General features: G+C 42.1%; 1 protein-coding gene across 2 annotated transcripts in view; it reads right to left on the reverse strand.

Moving 5' to 3' along the window:
- The window catches only part of Matn2 (matrilin 2), a 144,776-nt gene that overhangs the window by 32,910 nt on the left and 90,497 nt on the right, over positions 1-21,369 (reverse strand). For both annotated transcript variants that reach the window (XM_047555740.1, XM_047555731.1), the window contains exons 7-10: positions 12,435-12,557; positions 4,520-4,642; positions 957-1,079; positions 608-730 (exon numbers count right to left, since the gene is read on the reverse strand). In XM_047555740.1, coding sequence (XP_047411696.1) covers positions 608-730; positions 957-1,079; positions 4,520-4,642; positions 12,435-12,557 — 492 coding nt within the window. The remainder of the gene's footprint in view (positions 1-607; positions 731-956; positions 1,080-4,519; positions 4,643-12,434; positions 12,558-21,369) is intronic.

Consider the following 21,369-nt stretch of genomic DNA (forward strand, 5'->3'; position numbering starts at 1 on the left):
TTAGCAAGTTCATGGTTCTGGAGGCTGCCAAGTTCAAGAGGGAGCATGGCACCAGCCTCTGGTGAGGATCTCATTCTGCTTTATTTCATGGTGGAAAAGTGCAAGAGAGCACATGCAAAAGAGGGGACAAAGGGGCCAGACCTGCTTTATAACAACTGTTCTTTCCCTAACTAACCCAGTCCCTCGAGAATTAACCCTCTCCTCTGAAAAAGGCATTCAGCCCTTGTGACAACCTAATCACCTCTGAAGGTCTCCAACTCTCAAAACTGCTGCCATGGCAGTGGAATTTCAACATGGATTTTGGAGGGGACACATTCAAAGCATAGGAGAGGGCTTGGAACTAGGATTATGTTCCATTTCAAAATAACAGTGAGGCAGACTGGAAAGAGCAAGAGCTGTGTCAAGGAGTCGGGAAGGAAACCTGTGGACAGGGGGAGAAGCAGGGCTCAGAAGGCGAAGAGATGTAGTCACACACATTCACAAGGGCCCAGTGGAGCCAGGAAAGAGGATGCACAGGCACATGCACATGTCGACAGTGCACGCACACCAACAGAAGGCTTGTGCCAAGTCCTGCCTGTCTCAGGACATCAAGCATGATGGGACTCACTTGCACAGGTCTTCCCATCGCTGCGGAGTACGTGACCCTCGGGACATTGACAGGCGAAGGATCTGTCCATGTTGATGCAAGAGTATTCACAACCATGGTCACTTAGCAGGCAGTAATCCACCCCTGCAAAACCAAGAGCCAGGTGAGGTCACTGAGGCCCTGTCAGTGAGGCCTTTGAGTCACACTGACAGAAATCAAGTGACCATCATGCTTACCACCCCTGAAGGCATGCAGTCCCCAACAGACCATCCCACAAGGGCCACGTCCGACCTGCTGTCTCTGCAGTGGTTGCACATTTCACTCCTGTCACGAACCCTTTCCTACCAAGGAGGGGCAGAGGGGGACTTACTGGAGCAGGTCTTGAGGTCCTCGTTGATGAGGAAGCCTTCTGAGCACTGGCAGACGAAGGACTCCTCCGTGTTCAGGCACAGCTGCTCACAGCCATGGTCCTGCTGCGCACAGTGGTCCACCCCTGCATTATGTCACACACAGAGACATAAAGGGACCGAGAGGGCAGTGCCCCACCAGCCAAGGGGATGGACGACCAAAGCCCTCTCGGTGGCCAAACGAGCCTCGGGGGCGGTTCCCTTCTACCCAATACCACAGGCCTCCTGGGAGAACCAGCCCTGCTTGTTTTCCTCTCCATCTCTTGGTCTGATGAGTAAAGTGCACACAACTGAACGCCTGGGAATTGCTGTCCCTGAAGATGAAGGCAGCAGCACTCTGGGCCAGGGCCTTGGCCTGCCAAGTCTGCCATCCGTGTTGGTGTTACCGAGAACAGGAGTGATTTCCTTTTCAGAGAGTAAAGGGAGGCCTAGTAATGACAAAGTGCCTGCCCAAAGTCACACTGCCAATGCAGTAGCACTTAAGAACGAGGGTTCTGGCATCAAACCACTTGGGCCCAAGTCCCACTTCAACCATTCCCTCGTGGTGGACGCTGGGCAATGACCTGACCTCTCTGTGCCATCATCTTCTGACTTGAGGAATGGGATGGTGATAGAAACGCGGGGAGAATCAGAGGAGGCGAGCCATGGAAAGCCCTCAGAATGGTAGCTGGCACACAGCGGCCACGTAACGAACATTTGTTATTATCACATCAAGTAGCGATGAGTAAGAATTAATTACGTAGTTTCATTTCTACTTGAAAATGAGAAAGAAAATGTGATTTTAAACAAAAAAAATTCCTCATCATCGGGATGTCCAAATTCAGAAAACAAACCAAAGCCTGGGCCTGCCTGTGTGGCCCATCCTGGCACCCAAACATCGCGCATCTGGTCCCTGGGCAGCGAGGGCCGAAGGCCAGGAAACACACAGCTGTGGCGGACAGCTCCCACAGAGTCCTGCAGGCTTGCCTCCCAGATTTCCTGGATGGAGAAAGTTCCCCCTGAGACTGGACAAACACTGAAGGCCTTGTGGAGGGCCACCAAGTGAGCCTCTTCACTCCCGCAGAGCCTGGAACCAGTGCCTTCTGGAACATTCCCCTGGTGGTGTGCCTCCTGCAAGTGCTTGCAGGATCTCAGGAGCTACATGCCCATGTGCACATCCTGGTTCTGCCATTAACCAGTCATGGGACCCCAGGAAAGAGACTTAATTTGGGGGGCCACAGTTTCCCCCTCCTTGAATAGGCTAAGAATGCTAACGCTCAGAGAGGTGTTGGGAGGATGGAGAGAGTTGTGCATGGAAAGTGCTCATGAACCTACCTACACAGAGCAAGTGTCCTCTAAGGGCTTGCTGTCATTATGGCCTAGGGTTCCCTGAGCCTTGGGGGAGTGGAAGACCAGGGCTTTCCCTGGGGACTCCTGGACAGAAATGGCTTCATTTATACTTTCTTCAAGTTGACTAGATCCCAGAGAGAAAGGTCCATCCTCTGAGCTCTTCTAAGTTCCCCAAGGCATGCAGGGAGAGAAAGGCAGGCAGGTCTGGACCCCCAATGGCCTAGGTGGGCGTCAGCCAAGTCATGCACAGTCTTATCTAGGAAATGAGCCAGGACCAGCAGCTGGAAGATCCCAGACTCCAGGAGAAAGGTAAGAGTTGCACAAGGTATCTTCTGATTGAATGGAAGACCTCCTGCTCCCCACTGCCTTCTCAGAAGGACTCAGATATTGTTATGGTTTGGATGTGAGATAAAGCTCACATGTGAGACAATGCAAGAGGGTTCAGAGGGGAAATGATTGGGTTGTGAGAGCCTTAACCCACTCAGAGAATTAATCACCTGATGCGATTAGTTGAGTGGTCACCGAAGGCAGATGTGGCTGGAGGAGGTAGGGCACTAGGGGGTGTGGCTTTGGGGTATATATTTGTATTTGGCAAGCGGAGTCTCTCTCTCCCTCTCCTCCTCTCCCCCTCTCCTTGCTGATCATCATGTGAGCTGCTTCCCTCCACCATACCACCTCTTCCACCATGCTGTTCAGCCTCACCTTCAGCCCTGAGGAATGCAGCCTGCCATCTAGTGGATTGAGACCTCTGAAACCGTAAGTTCCCAAATAAACTTTTTCTCCTCTACAGTTGTTCTGGTTGGGTCTTTTAGTCACAGCAGCAACAAAGCTGACTGAAGCAGAAATTCAGAGGCAAATGTACAGCAACAGGGCAGGTTTTTACACCAACTTCCTCATTCAAAACTCTCTGGCCTCTGAGGTCAGTCCTTAGAAAGCCTAATCAAGGCGCTTTGTTCCCTCTGAAGACTGAAAGGGAACAAGTTTCCCTGAGGATGGCTCTGGACCTCATACTTCAGCTGCAAAACTTCCCCTCCTGGCAGTTGAGGGTCCAAATGTTCAACAGCTGCACTGTTCTCATTCACAATCTATCTCTGTCTCCAAAGCTGCAGCAGATGTGTGGCTTGCTGGGTGGAAAGCCACACAAAGGGCCCCTTCTACGCTGGCCATGTCACTGAGCTCCAGCTCTCAGTGTGCCAGGGTCATAGGGATCTACCACAGCACCCATGTGCTCCCACCCTGCTGGCCTGGGCTGGTGGAGACTGTGCCTCATAAAAAATGGTGGACCCATCCAGCTGGCAAGGCCAGCAAGTTCCCATGTGTTTACATCACCAAATGAAGCTTTGTTGTGGCTCTGACACAAGAAAATTAAGAAAAGGCTTCACAAAAGTCCCATGTTTCTCAATTCTGCCCTGAGATCAGCCAGGGTAACCTGTGGCTTTCTGAGGTCTATCCCTTCCAGCCTCTTGTCCCAACCTGGTCCTGGACACTGGTCCTTTTCACGAGCCCCATGATATGAACTATTGTCCTGGGCTGGATGTTTACCTAGCACCAGGCTCTGAACTAAGAGACTGAAAAGGTTCCAATCATTCCCATAACACCACTGGGGGATCAATACTATTTTGTTTGTTTTTTGTTTTTGTTTTTGCTTATTTTATTTCAATGCCATTTTTTTGTTCACTTTTTTAAATAGATGGGAAATCAAAACTTGGAGTAGTTAAATACAAGGTCACCATGTAGTGTGTGTGGCAGACCTTAGATTTGAATTCATGCCCAGCCAACTTAGTAAATGCTTTTTTGTGTGTGTGCAGGGTGCCAGGGATTGAATTCAGGCGCACTCAACTCTCTGTTGCTGAGACTGGCTTTGAACTCACGATCCTCCTGCCTCAGCCTCCTGAGTCACTGGGAAGTAAATGCTTTTAATAGCAAATAGTAATGTTAGTTAATATTTATTGAGTACTGTGTCCAATAACACTGTTCTAAGTATTTTACACATATTGATTCTTTCAATTCTCATAACCCACCCTATGAGGTAGGTAGCACTTACAGTTCCATTTTATGGATGATAAAACCCAGGCAAGGAAATGCATGAAAGTTGGACCATCAGGCCCACAGGAAACCCAGGAGCTTCAGCAGAGCCTGGCTGCTAGTGAGTGTGGGGGCCACCCTCCATTTGCATCTGCACCCCTGGGATACTCACGGCTGCAGGTCTTGCCATTGGGGTCCAGGGTGTAGCCCCGGCGGCAGCGGCAGTAGTAGCCCTCCTCCGTGTTGACACATTCATGCTCACAACCTGGTTTGTTCAGTGCACAGTAGTTGATCCCTGAGGGGAGAGAGGAAAGACCCTCGTTCAGACTCTGGGCTCCTCCCGGGCTGTGAGATGAGCCCTGGGGGCTCTGGTAGGTGAGGACCCGTGGGTTCTGCCTGCAGAGGTGAGCCAGGATCATTCATTCATTCATGTGCCAATCAAGTGTCAGGTCCTGAGCTAGATGTGGGGGAGGTGATGGCAAGTAAGACCAAGGCCCCTGTCCTCCAAGGCTTCATGCTTTCATGAGGCGGCAGACAAGGAAACGGAGGAGGCCCTCACAGCATCCGGGGGATCAGCAGCATCTTCTCTGAAGAGGTGACCGCCAGATGGAGTCCTTAAGGAGGAGAGGAGTCAGACAGGTAAATGGAGCCAGAGCAAGCAGAGGGTAATAACTCAGGAACGGCACGCTCAAGACCTGGGGGCGAAGGGCAGGGGGCACATTTAGGGAACTTTGAGTATGACTGGAGCATGAGGACTGGAGACGAGGCTGGGTAGAAAGGGGAGCTGGTCACACAGGGCCTTGCAAGCCACAGGATGGAGCCATGAAGGTTCAAATAGGTGGCTGGAGGTGGGAGTGTTGATGGAGGCCTGGAAGAGGAAGATTTTGCAGTGGAGAGGGAAAGACAGGTGAACTTCAATAAATAGTGAATAAATACGTTGCTCCATAGGACACAGAAAACAGCGCCTGCTTCCCAGGAACACGTGTGAAAGAGAACTTAATATGGGGAGTGTGCCTCTGGATTCTCCACCACTGTTTCTTTTCCCCTTTGATGACCAAAGATCAAATCAAGGTTCAATTGAATTAAGTTGAACTAAATTGATGTCAAAGAACTGAAAATAGCCAGGTGTGCTAGTAACACACCTGTAATCCCAGTGGCTCAGGAGGCTAAGGCAGGAAGATCATGAGTTCAAAGCCAGCCTCAGCAAAAGTGAGGTGCTAAGCATCTCGGTGAGACCCTGTCTGTAAATAAAATACAAAATAGAGCTGGGGATGTGGCTCAGTGATCCAGTGCCTCTTAGTTCAATCCCCGGCACTCCCCCCCCAACAAAAAAAGAACTGAAAACAGGGGTGAAAGCCACATTTCCCAAACCATCCCCTTCTGAATAAGATGGAAAAGTTCATGAAATCCAATCAGCAGCCTCTTCCTTGACTTAACCAGTTTACTAAGGCTCAAAGCATATAGGGAGCCTCTGTCTGCAGAGACACGTGACAGTGACATCGCATGGCATGAGGCAGGATAAACAAAAGGCAATCCAGCTACTTAGGGGAGTCAGGAAATGGCGGTTACATTGAGAAGGCTCCAAGTGCTTCACCTTGCTCCAATCTTGATAGCATCTGTATCACGAAACCAGGAATTCATATGTCTGATGCTGCCCCAGGTTACTGTCCTATGGCAAATTCACTCCCATCCAAACCACTTTTCGGCCAGCAGGTGGGAGTTGCCTCCTAACTGGTGGACAATTAGTAATTGGTTTTCTGGTAGAAAAAAGCTAAAACCACAAGACCCCATGCTTAAGAGATTACAAAGGAGGTGAAGGATTGTAAAAGGAACTAAAATGAGCTTACACAGGGCCTTTATGAGACTGGTGTAGGGGGAAAAGGCCACCACCAACCTCATTGGTGGAGCTGGTTCAGTTGAACTGACAGCATTGTTCTCCTTTTGGGTATGTGGCAGACACTGTTGGTTGACTTGCCAACAACTATTATTGCTCTGTGGTTCCCCAGGGCATGAATCATGACTGGTGTAAGTGAGCCAGGCAACTATGTTCTCCTTTGTCAGGGATTGGTTTTAGTTCTGGCCAGAAAGACATAAGAAGTTTACTAGGGGCCCCTGGAATGACTGCAGACTGAGCACATGAAGAGAAGTCCATGACACACAAGGGTTGACCTAAAAGAAATATCCCCTTCTTGTGTCCTGGACCCTTAGTGTTCTCTCTGTGGTTCATTCTTTTTGTATAAGGAGAAGTGGAATATCCTTAGCTACATGCAGTTTCAGGTCATGTGCTTGGAACTTGTCAACAACCTTACCTGTGCAGGACAGAACAGAGTATCAGGAAACAAGCAAAGTGTTTTGATGGAGGGAAACTAGCCTGGCAACAAAACACCAGCCACAAACAGACGAACACACAGAACATGAAGGCCCCATGGTCTGGGGCCATGTAGTGCAGGGCCTGTGGGAATCATTTCATTACTCCATCAGGGAAAGGGGAAATGATCTTCAGTAAACTCAGTCTTCAAAAGTCAGCATTTGTCCACTGTGGAAAACAATATGGCGGCTCCTCAAAAAATTAAACATTGAATTGACCAGATGATGCAGCAATTTCACTTGTAGGTATATAAACGCAGGTTCATAGCAGTGTTCTCCACCATAACCAAGAGGTGGGAGCAGCCCAAGTGTCTACTGATGGATGAACGGATAAACAAAAAGTGAAGTAGACATACACTAGAAGAGGATTCAGCCTTACAGGAGAAGGAAATTCTGACATGCTACAAATGGTTGAACCCAGTCACAAATAGATAAATATTATATGATTCCACTTATATGTGGTACCCAGAACAGGAAAATTATAGGGATAGAGCAGACTGGTGATTGCCAGGGAGTGAAGAAAGGAGGAGAGGGGGAATTCTTACTTAATGAGTACAGGGTTTCAGTTTGGGGCAATAAAAAAGTTCCAGAGATGGACTGTAGGAATAGTTGTACAATAATGTGAATGTACTTGATGCCACTGAGGTGTACACTTTAAAAATGGTTAAAATAGTAAATTTTGTGTTATGTATAGCTACCACAACAAAAACCATCATTGTCTCTTTGCTTGCTTGCCTTCCTTCCTTCCTTTCCTTTTTTTTTTTTTTTTTTGTACTGGAGATTGAACCCAGGGGCACTTAACCACTGAGTCACAGCCCCAGCCCTTTTTATTTTGAGACAGGGTCTTGCTAAGTTGCTTAGGACCCTGCTAAGTTGCTGAGGCTGGCCTCAAACTTGCAATCCTCCTGCCTCCGCCTCCTGAGGTAGTGGGATTGCAGCCATGCACCACAGTGCCTGGCTCTCTTGGCTTTCTTTACACACGTGAGTCATAGTGCCTTGAGGATGTTACTTACATAATCATTCACTCATTTATTCATTCAATAAATATTTCTTGAGTACCTCCTATGCACCCAATATCTGGTTATGTGAACCTCATAAACTGTGAAGTGGTGCACACAAGCCAGTCTTGGATGTAACTTTATCTGGTAAACCCAGTGTGTCCAGTAAATCTGAGGTCAGATGGCAACACTGTCAGATAACAAGTTAAATTGTCATTATGCATGTCAATTCATAAAAGAGTTGGAGACCTGAAAGGGTAAGACTAGAAGCACGAAAGATTAGCAACCTCGGGCTGTAAGTTATCATGCCAGCTAATGGAACAGAGAGTTTCAGAAAAACTAAACAGGTGAAAAAGATGTTGAAACAGGAAGTCCTCTTCCTTTGCTTAGGAAATCCAGGGCCAGAGAAGTAGAAAGTACCTGGCCCAAGGTGACAAAGCTGGTATGAGCGGCACTGCTTGACCCTCACATTTCCTGGCTCAGTCCAGCCTGGGCACTTACGGGGGCTTTTTAGGTGTGTGCGGGGAGCCCTCACCATGGTACCAGAATCAGGAACCCTGGAGCCCACAAACTCAGCAGCACCCACAGCTGCTTCAGCCCCAGGGCTCCCCTTGGACAGCCAGCCCAGCCCTGGTCATAATTCAAGTCTTCCATCACCGACGACACTCTTCAGGAGGAGCAACTGTGTCCAGATGAGGAAGAAGACAAGCCCTGGCCAAGAGTCTTCAGTAAGATTCTTCCTTGAACCCTTTTTTTCCTTGCAGTTTAATTGGATGACATCAAATTCCTTTGAAACACACATTTCTTATTAATTCTGAAAATAGCCCACATCCATCAGCCTCTATTAAATATAAATGGCCACATCCCGAGTTGGATGGACATTTGTAAGGCTCAAATCACTCAAGAGACATCAGACTCCTAATAACACGCCCCAGAGTTTAAGCCCAATTTCTTCACTTCCTTCTGCCACGTAATGCTCCGGAGAGACCATGAGCACTCGCTTCCGTGTCCAGCTGTCTGCCATGATTGACCCAGTGTGGCTGAGAGGCTGACCTCGGGAGTCCAGGGCTGGGCTCATAGCAAAGACAATGGAAAATGTCACGGTGGGGCAGGACATGCAAAGGGCTGATGAGGACACCGGCTTTTAGGAACACATTCTATTTTTCCTGGATGAAAAAGTAGGGCACCTGGCTAAAGAGAAAGTGAAGCTGTTACCACTAAATATACAGGAAATAGCATTAGGAACTCTGGCCAGTGCCATGGTCGGCAAAGGGGCCCAACTGCAGCCAATTTGTGGTGGTCAAACTGCCGCTCCCAGCCTCCCTCCTCCTTGGTGATGATGTATACATGGCCTCTACAGCTTCTCTTCCTCCCAGTCCCGCTCCAGGCAGGGTGTGGAGGGTGTGGCAGAGCTCCAGGGAATCTTAGACCATTGGTAAGAGAAGCACAGCCTCAAGAAAAGTCTCCACCAATGGCTGCATGCCTAATTTGTTTCCTTTTCTCTCTCCATTAGTAACACAGAGGAAGTCTGTGACCATAATGAGACTCTGTGGTGAATCTACTTATTCCTCACATCAGAGCTCTGAGTTCACATAGGAGCCCACCTGTGACTCCCTGCTCCCTGGGTGCAGTCAGCCCCTGACACACTCACCCCTAGCAAAAGGTACAAACGATGCAGAGGGGAGCAGCCAGGCCAGAAGAGTTGGTCCTCTGACACACCGTAGGCATGTGTGGTCTAATGGAAAATATTCCATCTAATTGTTTTCACATTTTGAATGCTCTCAATTAAAGTTCCCCTTTACTACTTGAACGTTTCCAGGTTTTCTATCCAGGCAGGGCAATGGGGATTATCTCCTTTAAGACAGGCTTGGTTTCAAAATATGGGCTCTGCAACCATCTGCCAAGGGTTAACAAGCTTTAACCCTTATGAGAACGAGCATGAAAGTTAGTCTGTGCTTACAAGCAGAATGTGACTCGCCTGGATTCAGTTATACATACAACCCACAGTGCTGTTCAGAAGAGGGAGACAGTGAAAGTTTTGAAAACATAGTCCTGCCATGCAGACCATTGCTGTACCTGTTGCCAGGAAGAGGTGAGGGTGGTAGCATAGAGAATACATCCTTAAATGGAAGTTCCAGAGAGTTCTGCAAATGACATGGTCAGGTGACCACAAACAACCCAGCATGCATAACTAGACAGACAAAGGGAAGGTTTTTTGGAAAAAGTTTACAATTTGCATGCCTCAAAAAGGCCATCTTTTGTGGCACTGGCCTGTAATCCCAGCTACTCGGGAGGCTAAGGCAGGAGGATTGCAAGTTTGAGGCCAACCTAGGCAACATACTGAGGCAACTCAGTAAGATCCTGTCTCAATATAAAAAGTAAAAATGGTTGGGTTCAATACCTAGTACCACAAGCAAACGAACAAAAAAGTCATCTTTCTAACAAGGTAGAGGAATTTAAATAATAGTTGCAATGGTTTTTTCAGGATGATAGGTCTCAGAAAGATTCCCTTACTCATGCATCATCCATTCAACAAACATGTGCTGCACCCCCGTGTGCCAACCCTGAGTTGCTGAGGGCTTGGCAGTGAGAAAGACAGCCACCTGGGTCCTCGAGGTGTCTCTCGGGGACAGTCTGGTTTAAAGAACTCCTGTTTGGGGTCCACAGCTCTGACGTGCTGGGCCACAGACATTGAGTCACTCAGCATACCCTACTCTCACCCTGCTGGCGCCCTGTACCCCTCGAGAGCTGTGGGGTGCTCCAGAGGCTTATGGTCCTTCTTTCCTGTCAAAGAGGACAGAGTCGCCATTTGCCCTCTCTTAGCAGCGATCAAGGGTCTACCTGGTAGCACTGGAGGCCACCAGCACCTCTGACATGCCATCTCTGGGTCCAGCCTTTTCTTTCTGAGGTTCCCAAATACATATTGTGGTATAAGGATGAGGGAGAGAGTGAGCCCTCATTTCAGACAGGTGGAACTTCAGCTTGGACCCCGACTTTGTTCAACAAATCCAATGGCCAGACCCAGACTATCCAAGCTCTTTTAAAAGTCCCACAAATAGGATTTAGTAAACCAAAAAGTAAAATAAGGGCAGAATAACGTTAATCAACACAAACACTGAGTGCGAGAATAACTTGCACCCAGAATAGCCAAAGCAATCCTGGGCAGGAAGAGTGATGCAGGACATATCACAATACCAGACCTTAAACTATACTATAGAGCAATAGTAACAAAAACAGCATGGTATTGGCACCAAAATAGACAGGTAGACCAATGGTTCAGGATAGAAGACACAGAGACAAACCCACATAAGTACAGTTATCTTATACTAGACAAAGGTGCCAAAAACATACAATGGAGTAAAGATAGCCTCTTCAATAAATGGTGCTGGGAAAACTAGAAATCCATATGCAGTAAAATGAAATTAAACAAAACTTAACTCAAAATGGATCAAGGATCAAAGAATTAGACCGAGATCCTTCAGCCAATAGTAGAAAAAGTAGGCCTGAATTTTCATTATGTTGGCTTAGGACCAGACTTCCTTAACCCCCAGAGTGCAAGAAATAAAAGCAAGGATCAATAAATGGGATAGATTCAAACTAAAAAGCTTTTTCTCAGCAAAGGAAACAATCAATAATGTGAAAAGAGAGCCTATAGAGTGGGAGAAAATCTTTTCCACACTCACTTCAGACAGAGCACTCATCTCCAAAATTTATAAAGAACTTAAAAAACTCCACACCAAAAATACAAAGAACCCAATCAATAAATGGGCCCAGGAACTGGGTATACACTAAACAGAAGAAGATATACAGGTGATCAACAAATATATGAAAAAGTGCTCATCATCTCTAGTAATGAGAGAAATGCAAATTAAAACCACCCTAACATTTCATCTAACTCCAATTAGAATGGCTATTATCAAGAACACAAGCAATAAAAAGTGTTGGCGTGGTTGTGGGGAAAAAGGCACACTTTTACATTACTGGTGGAGTTGCAAATTGGTGGAGTTACATTACTGGTGGAGTTGTAAAACTCTGGAAAGCAGCATGGAGATTCCTCAGAAAACTTGGAATGGACCCACCATTTGACCCAGCTATCCCACTCCTCAGTTTATACCCAAAGGACTTAAAATCAGCACACTACAGTGATGCAGCCACATCAATGTTCATAGCTGCTCAATTTACAATTTACCTAGATTATGGAACCAATCTAGATGCCCTTCAGTTGATGAATGGATAAAGAAACTATGGTATACATACATGATGGAATATTACTCAGCCATAAAGAAGAATAAAATTATGGCATTTGCAGGTAAATGAATGGAGTTGGAGAATATCATGCTATGTGAAATAAGTCAAGCCCAAATAACCAAAGGCCAAATATTTTCTCTGATAAGTGGATGATGATACATAATGGGGGTGGGGGGCAAGAGAAGAATGGAGGAACTTTGGATGGTGTAGTGGAAAATGTAGCGGAAGAGAGTGGGAGAAGGAAAGACAGTAGACTGAAACAGACATCATTACCTTATATACATGTATGATTATATGAACGGTGTGAATCTACATTGTATACAACCTTAGAAATGAAAAGTTGGACCCCATTTGTGTACAATGAATAGAAATGTAGGCTGCAAAAATAAAAATTAAAAAAAAAGAGTAACTCGCTTAAAACTTACAAGGGAAGGAAAACGAATAAGCCCTTACCCAGTGCCCAGCGAGACTTACTTCTGCATGTCTTCTTGTCTGGATTCAGGGTGAAGCCTTTCAGGCAGCGGCAGGAGTAGGAATTATCAGTGCTAACACACTGGTGCTCACAGCCATGGTTAGGAGAAGCACAGTAGTCTATCTCTGGGAAGAAAGAAGATCACAAGAATGACACCCCGAACAGTATGATGCAGCTAATGTGCGGAAACCAGGGCTTTTCTGTCTTCATTTTTCCTAAATGGTTAAAATCCATGCCTCAAAGACTTAGGTCATGGATAAGACTCAATAAAGCTATCTCCATGTCTAGGGATTCAGCCTGTAGGAGAATCTTCTTGACAGTACAAAATGCTTTTGTAACGAATCAGTGTGTGAACCTGATTCATGTAAGAGCCACTGTGATTAAAATTGGGTGTTGTTTTTGGATGACAGGCTGGGAAGAGAGAGTTTAGCTGAGTGTTTTATGGAATGCAATGAAACAATTGAACCTTCCCCAAATCAAACTTTAAGCCACTTAAACTCCTCTAACCCTGAGCCAAACAATAGGGCACAAAATCAGATCCTGGGAAATATAAGGCCTCGCAGGGAAGGTCACAAATGAGTTTGAAATTCCTCCCTCACTACCTCAGTGGACTCAACTGACATAAATAGGAGTTTTCATCTCAAGATTCACAGTCAGAGAATGTGATCTCTAGAGATACTCATTTAAACAAAAATATTCAGAAACAAAGGGTTTCAAGGAATTTGTTAAAAAGGAATTTTATTTGTATTGAAGGGTCTGAGTGAAATGTTTTGCTGTAGTGGATCTTGGACACATTGTTCAAAATTGCTGGAAATGAGTGGCCGCTGATGGGTTTAAAAGAAGTCTTTGTTTCAATGAGGATTTTTATTGTTTTAAGAAACATTTGAACTATGTATATAATTTTCATAATGAAGAATTTGGTTTTCCAAGTCCATGCCAAAGGAAACATACCAAGTAAGAGAAAAGCATACAATATCCTTGAAAGAAAAAATAGTAAGATGCCAATTCTTCCTGATTTAAAGTCATGGAAATCTTAAATGTATGCAAAAATGGACACGAGCATGTCACCCAGCTCCAAGAGAATCAATCTATGGCTGCTCTTCTTCCATCTATGCTTCCATCCCCATAAGATTCCATATTGCTTTGAGGCAAACCCCAGACATTTTATGTTATCCACAAATATTTCATGATTATCTTTAAAAGACTGGGATGCTTTTTAAAGAATATATAAGTAGCTGAGCGTGGTGGTGCACACTTGTCATCCCAGCAACTCATGGCTGAGGCAGGAGGATTGCAAGTTCAAGGCCAGCCTCAGCAACTTTAGGCCCTAAGCAACTTAAGGAGATCCTTTCTCAAAAATAAATAAATAAATTGCTGGGGCTGTGGCTCAGTGATTAAGTGCCCTGGGTTCAATCCCCAGCACCAAAATAAATAAACAAATAAAAAATAAATGAATAAATGAATGCATAGGCACATAGATAATTGCAATACTGTAGTCACTCATATAAAGATATTTTAAAAACTTATTTGGAAATTCCATAAGATGTGCAAAAAGTTTCAACATAAAAATAGTACCAGAAACACCTTTATAATCTTTACCCAGATTCATCTGTTGTTAACATTTTACACCATTTGACTGATCATTTGGTCTTCTCTCTGAACTATTTGTTATAGGGTAAGTTATGTACCTCCTGGTTCTATTCCCTTAAATTCAGTATATGCTTCCTAAGAAGAAGGATATTCTTCTATTTAACTACAGTGTGATTATAAAATTCACAAACTTACATTGATAAAATACTTTTATTTAACCTGCCACCCATATTCTAATTTTCCCAGTTGATCTACTGATTCTCCTTATAGTATTTTCACCCTCCAATACAGGATCCAGTTTAGGATCAGAGACAGTATTTAGTTTTCACATCTGTTCAGGCCTCCTTTAATCTGGAACCATGAAGTCTAATGTGGCTATATAATTAAAATTTAAATTGATTAAAATTAAACAAAATTAAAATTTCAGTTCTTTGGTTGTGCCAATTGCATCTCAAGGGCCCCATGGTTACATGTGGCTCCTGGCCACTATATTGCATGGTGCGGACACAAAACATTCCCATCATCACTGAATGGTAGTGATGGTCTAGAACATTACCACGGCCTCTCTTTGAGTTTTATGACATTAACATTTTTTAATAAAGCAGTCTCCTCTACTTGTTCTTAGGTGGTTTTTTTTTTGAGGTATAATTGACAAAAATAAACTATATGTATTTAAGAGAGATAATTTAATGACTTTTGACCTACTTCCATAAAATCATAACCATAATCAAGATAATGATTATTTGTTGAAGATGTTAACCTTTCCCCATTGAATTGCCTTGGTATATTTGTTGAAAATCATTTCACCATATATGTGTGGTCTATTTCTGAATTCTATTCTGTTCTATTAATACATATGTTCATATTTGCACAAACACCACACTTCCCTGATTACTGTTGTTTTATAATTAATCTTAAAGTCAGGTAGTTTCAAGTTCTCCAACTTTGTTCATCTTTTTCAGTTTATTTGACTATCTTAGTACTTTGCATATCCATACATATTTTAGAATTGGTTTATCAATTTCTACAAAATCCTGTTAGGATTGTTATAGAGATTGCTTGAATCTATAAATTAATTTGAAAAGACCTGATGTTAAACACTGAATCTTCTGGTCCATGAACGTGGTATATCTATTTAAGTCTTACTTAATTTCCCTCAGCAATACTGTGTGATTTTCAGCATACAGGTCTTTCACATCTTTTGTCAAATATGTCAATAGGCATATGTTATGCTATTGAAAAGTGTTTTTTAATTTCAAAATTTGATTGTATATTGAAAGTTATATAAAATAGTTGATTTTTGTATATTGGTCTTTTCTTCAACCTTGTTGCATTCACTTAATTGTTCCATTAGCTTTTTTGTAGATTCCATTGAATTCTACATAGATAATAATGTTGTCTGATGATAAAAATGGTTTATTCCTTTCCAATCTTCATACAATCTAATTTTTAAAAAATTTTCTCTTCCTTATTGCGCTAGCTAGAAATTTTACTACAATGTTAAATAGAAGTGATGAGAGTGGACATACTTTTGTTCCTGATCCCATAAAGAAAGTGTTAAGTATTTCATCATTAAGTATAATGTTAGCTGATGGCTTTTTATTGATGCACTTTACCAGACTAAGGCAGTTGTCAGTTATCTTAGTTTCTAGTTTATGGAAAGTTGATTTTTTTAAGTCACAAATGCATGTCATATCTTGTCCAGTGCTTTTTAAAAAAATCTATTGAGATAGCTCATGTGTTTTCTGCTTTTTAATATGTTAATATGATAAATTACACTGAATGAATTTTGAATGTTGAATGTTAAGTCAACCTTGAATTCCTAGGATAAATCCCATTTGGTCATGATGTATTTATCATTTTTACATAGTTAGATTTCATTGCTAAAAAATACTGGAAGAACTTTGGTATGTATTTCATGAGGGATGTCTGTGTGTAGATTTTCTTTCTTATGCCTTATTCTGGTTTGAATATCAGAGTAATGCTGGCCTTACTGAATGAGTTGAAATAAGTTCCCTAATCTTCAATTTTCAGGAAGAATTTATGTAGAATTCATATTAGTATTTCTCAAATGTTTGGTACACTTCACCACGTAAGCCAACTAGATCTAGAGTTTTCTTTGGGAGAAGGCTTACAGCACAAATTCAGTTTCTTTTAACACCCACAGGCCTTTTCCAATTATCTATTTGTTCTTGAGTAAACTTTAGTAGTTTGTATCTTTCAAGGAATTTGTTCATTTCATGAGTTGTTGAAGTTACTGGCATACATTTATTTGTTCATTATTTTCCTTTCAGTGTTAGTAGGATATATAGAGATATCCATTTTTTCATTCCCATTATTGATAATTTGTGTCTTCTCTTTATTTTTTAATATTTCTATTAATAAACCCCTAGACTTACTAATTTGAATCTCACAAAACTACCTTTTAATTTTACCAACTATCTCTATTATTTGTTTCTATTTATTTTACTTCAGTTGAATTCTTTACTATTTTCTGTCTTTTGAATGTCTAATGAAAGTGTTAACCTCACTATATATTCATTCATTCACTCATTTATTCAATAAATATTTTATGAACATCTATCATGGAGTAAGCACTGGATCATCAGTGAACAAAAAGGCAATCTTTTGACTGCCAAAGCTTATAGGAGTCCCTTATAATCTACTATATTGAAAAAGACTATTGATTAATCAAATAATGACACCAATAAACATATTCACAAATTAGACATATGTAACAGAATAATTTTATGAAGAATGGTATTAAAAACATATAAAGCAATAAGAAGAAAATTTCTCCTAGCAAATTAGCAGGTTTTAAAAATTGCTTCTTCAAACCATTTAAGGTAGAACATAAGAGATGAGAGATAATTTTGAAAAATTATCATCAAAAACCTCAAAGAGACCAATAACCTTTGACTCAATAAATTTCCCTTTATGTTTTGTTTCTAAGAAAATGATCAAAAATATGAGAATCTTATTACTCAGCCATAAAGAATGATAAAATTATGGCATTTGCAGGCAAATGGACGAAATTGGAGAATATCATGCTAAGTGAGATAAGCCAATCTCAAAAAACCAAAGGAAGAATGATCTCGCTGATAAGTGGATGATGATACATAATGGGGCATGGGAAGGGTTAGTTTTAGGGTTAGAGTGAGGGTTAGGGAGGGGGGCAAGAATGGGGGAAAGAAGGACTGTATAGAGGGAAAAGAGGGATGGGAGGGGTGGGGGGAAGGGGAAAAATAACAGAATGAATCAACCAACATCACCCTATGTAAATTTATGATTACACAAATGGTATGCCTTTACTCTATGTACAAACAGAGAAACAACATGTATCCCATTTGTTTACAATTAAAAAAAAAGAAAAAAAAATACGAGAATCTATGTGTAAGAATGTCTATCAAAATCCATTTTGAGCGGTCAAAAAAAACCTGTTAGATAAAATATGACACATACATCTGACAAATTTTAATAACATCAAAATGGTCATAAGTTTATGTTATACTGAATGATCTCAATTCTATAAAAATATATCCATACATATGAATACATTATAAAAAAAAAAGACTGGAGGGAAATACACCAAATTACTACTAACTATAGTTATCTCTGGGTAATAAATCAGATTATTTCATTGTATGCAATTTCATTCCTATATGAACCACTATTCTACAATAAGCCTGTATTACTTTTGTAATCAAAAAAGTATTAAAAATAAATATACACATTCATAATTATGAAACTAGTTGCCATGGAAAACAGCAGAAATAATATAAAAAAGAGAAGAGTGTAGGAGGTGCTCAGAGATTTGAAGAAGAAAATAATTAGGGAATATTGCTGAGGACAATATGTATGGTTATGGATGTCTCTATGCAAATCACAAAACACAGACGAGTTCAACAGAGCAGAGGAACCGCAAACTCACAGGTATTACTGGACTAGAGGGAGACAGGAAGTAAGTGTAGACTATGGAGAAAGCAGGTCAAATGCTCTAGGAATCATGGCGTCCACATCCCTGTCTCGCCTTCTATTCCTGTCACACGGGCTTCCTTGCTGCCCCTCAGAGTGTCTCACAGTTCATTGTTCAGGGTCTTCACACTAGTGCTGTATTCTCTCTGCCTCAGAGGTCCTTCCTCGCTCATCTCCTTTGAGTACTTCATCAAATGTTACTTTCTTTTTGAGACCTGTAGTCTTCCCTCACCCTACTCCAATACAATGTAAGCTCCATAAGAAGAGAGATTTTTTTTGTTTTATTTACTGCTATAAGCCTTGTGTCTACAACTACAATTGTATCTGGTACATAGTAGCTACTCAACATATATTTGTTGAATGAATAGATGGTTCTTTTTTAAAATACTTTTTTGAGTTTTATTTATTTATTTATTTTATTTATTTATTTTTATGTGGTACCGAGGATTGAACTCAATGCCTCATATGTGCTAGGCAAGCCCTCTGCCACTGAACTACAACCTCAGCCTGAATAAATGGTTTCTTGATATTAGTGGATTGTTTTGTCAGGCTTTAGGTGCATAAACATTGTACATCAAGAACCAATAAGGGAGGGAAGGGGATGGGAATAGGAAAGGCAGTAGAATAAATCAGACATAACTTTCCTATGTTCATATATGAATACATGACCAGTGTAACTCTGCATCACATATAACCGCAAGAATGAGAAGTTATATTCCATTTATGTGTGTCAAAATACACTCTGTTGTTATGTATATCTAAAAAGAACAACAACAACAAAAAAAAAACCAACAAGGGGTCACTAATAATGGAAGATGGCTCTCATCCCCTTCTGAAGGCTTCTTCCTGCTGGGTTGTTTAAAAACCCTCTTCTATGAGTGAGGATCTCATCTCAGCCAGTTACAAACTCCATCTATCATTCTTTCATCCAGAACACATTTCTCCCTTTGGTCCACAGGGCAGGAAGGGTCTTTTTAGTAAATTGGTCAAATGTCTATTAAATTCTAGAGAGTTGCTCCGGTATTTTCCATGGCTGACTAGTCTATTAAATGAGATAAATTTATTCTGATATGACTCATTCTTAGTAACCACAAAGAATGTGAGAAATTCAGTTTGTTCTCTTGGTCTCTATGTGCAAAGGAGATATCAGCTCAGTCTGGGGAAATGCTTTTTAAAATTTAGAACTGAAGAGAGCTGAACATAAATTACCCTAGAGCAGAGTGGGTGTCCTGCCAGGAGGGGCATTCAAGTGCAGGCTGGACAGTGCACAGTGAGGGCATTGTGGGATGGGTGGCTGGGCAAGGACTGGCTGAACTTGGAGTCCCTTCTCCACTGAGAGTCTTTGATTCACATACACAGGCCCTTGCAACAGTAAGTGGTTTATTGTGGCTGTAGGAAGGTATTGGGGTGCAGCAGGTTAATTACATCCTGGCTGGGAAGCCTGGCACCCAACTCTTTCTAGTTCTTTTATTGCTGATTCAGCATAAAATTATGACATTCTTCTATGTTTCCCTTTGAAAGAAAACATCATCAGATTCATTCAGTGCTTTGCCTTCCTATTTGAAAAACAAGGTGGCGTTATCTACCCAGTTATCAGCGGAGTCTGGAAAACAATGAACCTAATAATCCTAAAGTGAGAAAATAAGGAACAGCAACATGAAAACTATGGTATCCACAATTGCCTCTATTCATCAATACGGCATTAGATGATTCAGTGATAGGCTTGAAACCCACAGTCTGTTTGATCCTGAAGACAAGAATCCCTGTCCCGTGGGCTGAATTCCTCTATTGATCTTACAGTAAAAATATTCTGAACGGGTGGGAGAAGGGGATGGAGGGGGCAAGTGCTGGGGAGTGATACGGGCCAAATTATATTGTTACACTGTGTGCATGTGTGAATAGGCAACAACAAATTCCACTATGATGTACAACTGTAATGCACCCAAAAAAATGTGGGAAAAAATACCCTGAACTCGAAAGTGTTCTTTCTCAAGCTTGGCTCAAGAGTAAGGGCTTCAAATTGGACCTCGCAAAGTCTTGCCATCATATGATACAATTCTAGGTACACACCCAAAGGAATGAGAGGCAGGGACTCAAACTGACACTTGAACACCCAAGAGTATAGCAGTCACAATAATCAATAGGTGGAAGTAAGCAAAGTGTTCATGAATAAACAAAAGAGGGCACACACATACAAGAGAATGCCATTCAGTCTCAAAAAGGAAGGAAATTCTGACACATGCTACAACATGGATGAAACCTGAGGACACCGTGCTAAGTGAAATAAGCCGGTCACAGAAGGGCAAATATCATACCATCCTACTTCACTGGAGTACCTAGAATAGTCAAATTCGTAGACCCAGAAAGTGGAACAGAGGTTGCTAGGGACTAGGGTGTGTGTGTGTCCAGGAACAGGGGGCTATTGTTTAATGAGTACAGAGTTTCAGTTTTGGGTGAGGAGAAAGTTCTGGAGGGGCTGGGGCTGTAGCTTAGTGTAGAGCGCTTGCCTAGCACATGTGAGACACTGAGTTTGCTTCTCAGTGCCACATAAAAATAAATAAACAAAATAAAAGTATTCTGCCCATCTACAACAACAGTAAATTTAAAAAAAAAAAAAAAAAGGAGAAAGTTTTGGAGATGGATGAAGGTGATGGTTATGCAAGGTGATGTACCTAACCGCCACTGAACTGTATGCTTACAAATGGCTGCAGTGGCCACATCAATGTTTATAGCAGTTCAATTCACGATAGCAAAACTATGGAACCAACCTAGATGCCCTTTAACAGATGAATGGATAGAGAAAATGTGGTACCTATACATAATGGAATATTACTTAGTCTTAAAGAAGAATGAAATTATGGCACTTGCAGGTAAGTGGATAAAACTAGAGAATATCACGCTAAGTGAAATAAGCCAATCCCAAAAAATCAAAGGCCGAATGTTTTCTCTGATAAGTGATGCTGATCCATAGTGCAGAGTGGTTAGGGAAGAATGAAGGAACATTGGATTGTACAGAGGGGAGTGCAGGTAGGGGTGGTGAGGCAGGTGGGGATGGGAAGGATGGTGGATTGAGACAGATATTGTTACCCTATATACATGTATGAAAAAATTTTTTAATAAGTAAAATAAAATATAAAAAAATGACTTCTGTGATAAATTTTATGTTATGCCATATAAATATTATGTTATGACAATAAATAAATCTTGCCAATATTTTTCAAATTGTCAGTACCTATGCATTTCTACTCATCTCTCTGGAAAATGTTCAGACTGATTTGCATGGGTTGCTTTAGCATAAAGAACTGATATAAAAGGTGATGCTTTTTTGAATACCACTTATTCTAAATTATCTTGCTTATTCAGGAATATAGA

This window comes from Sciurus carolinensis, chromosome 1 (genome assembly GCF_902686445.1).
Source record: "Sciurus carolinensis chromosome 1, mSciCar1.2, whole genome shotgun sequence".
Lineage (NCBI taxonomy): Eukaryota > Metazoa > Chordata > Mammalia > Rodentia > Sciuridae > Sciurus > Sciurus carolinensis.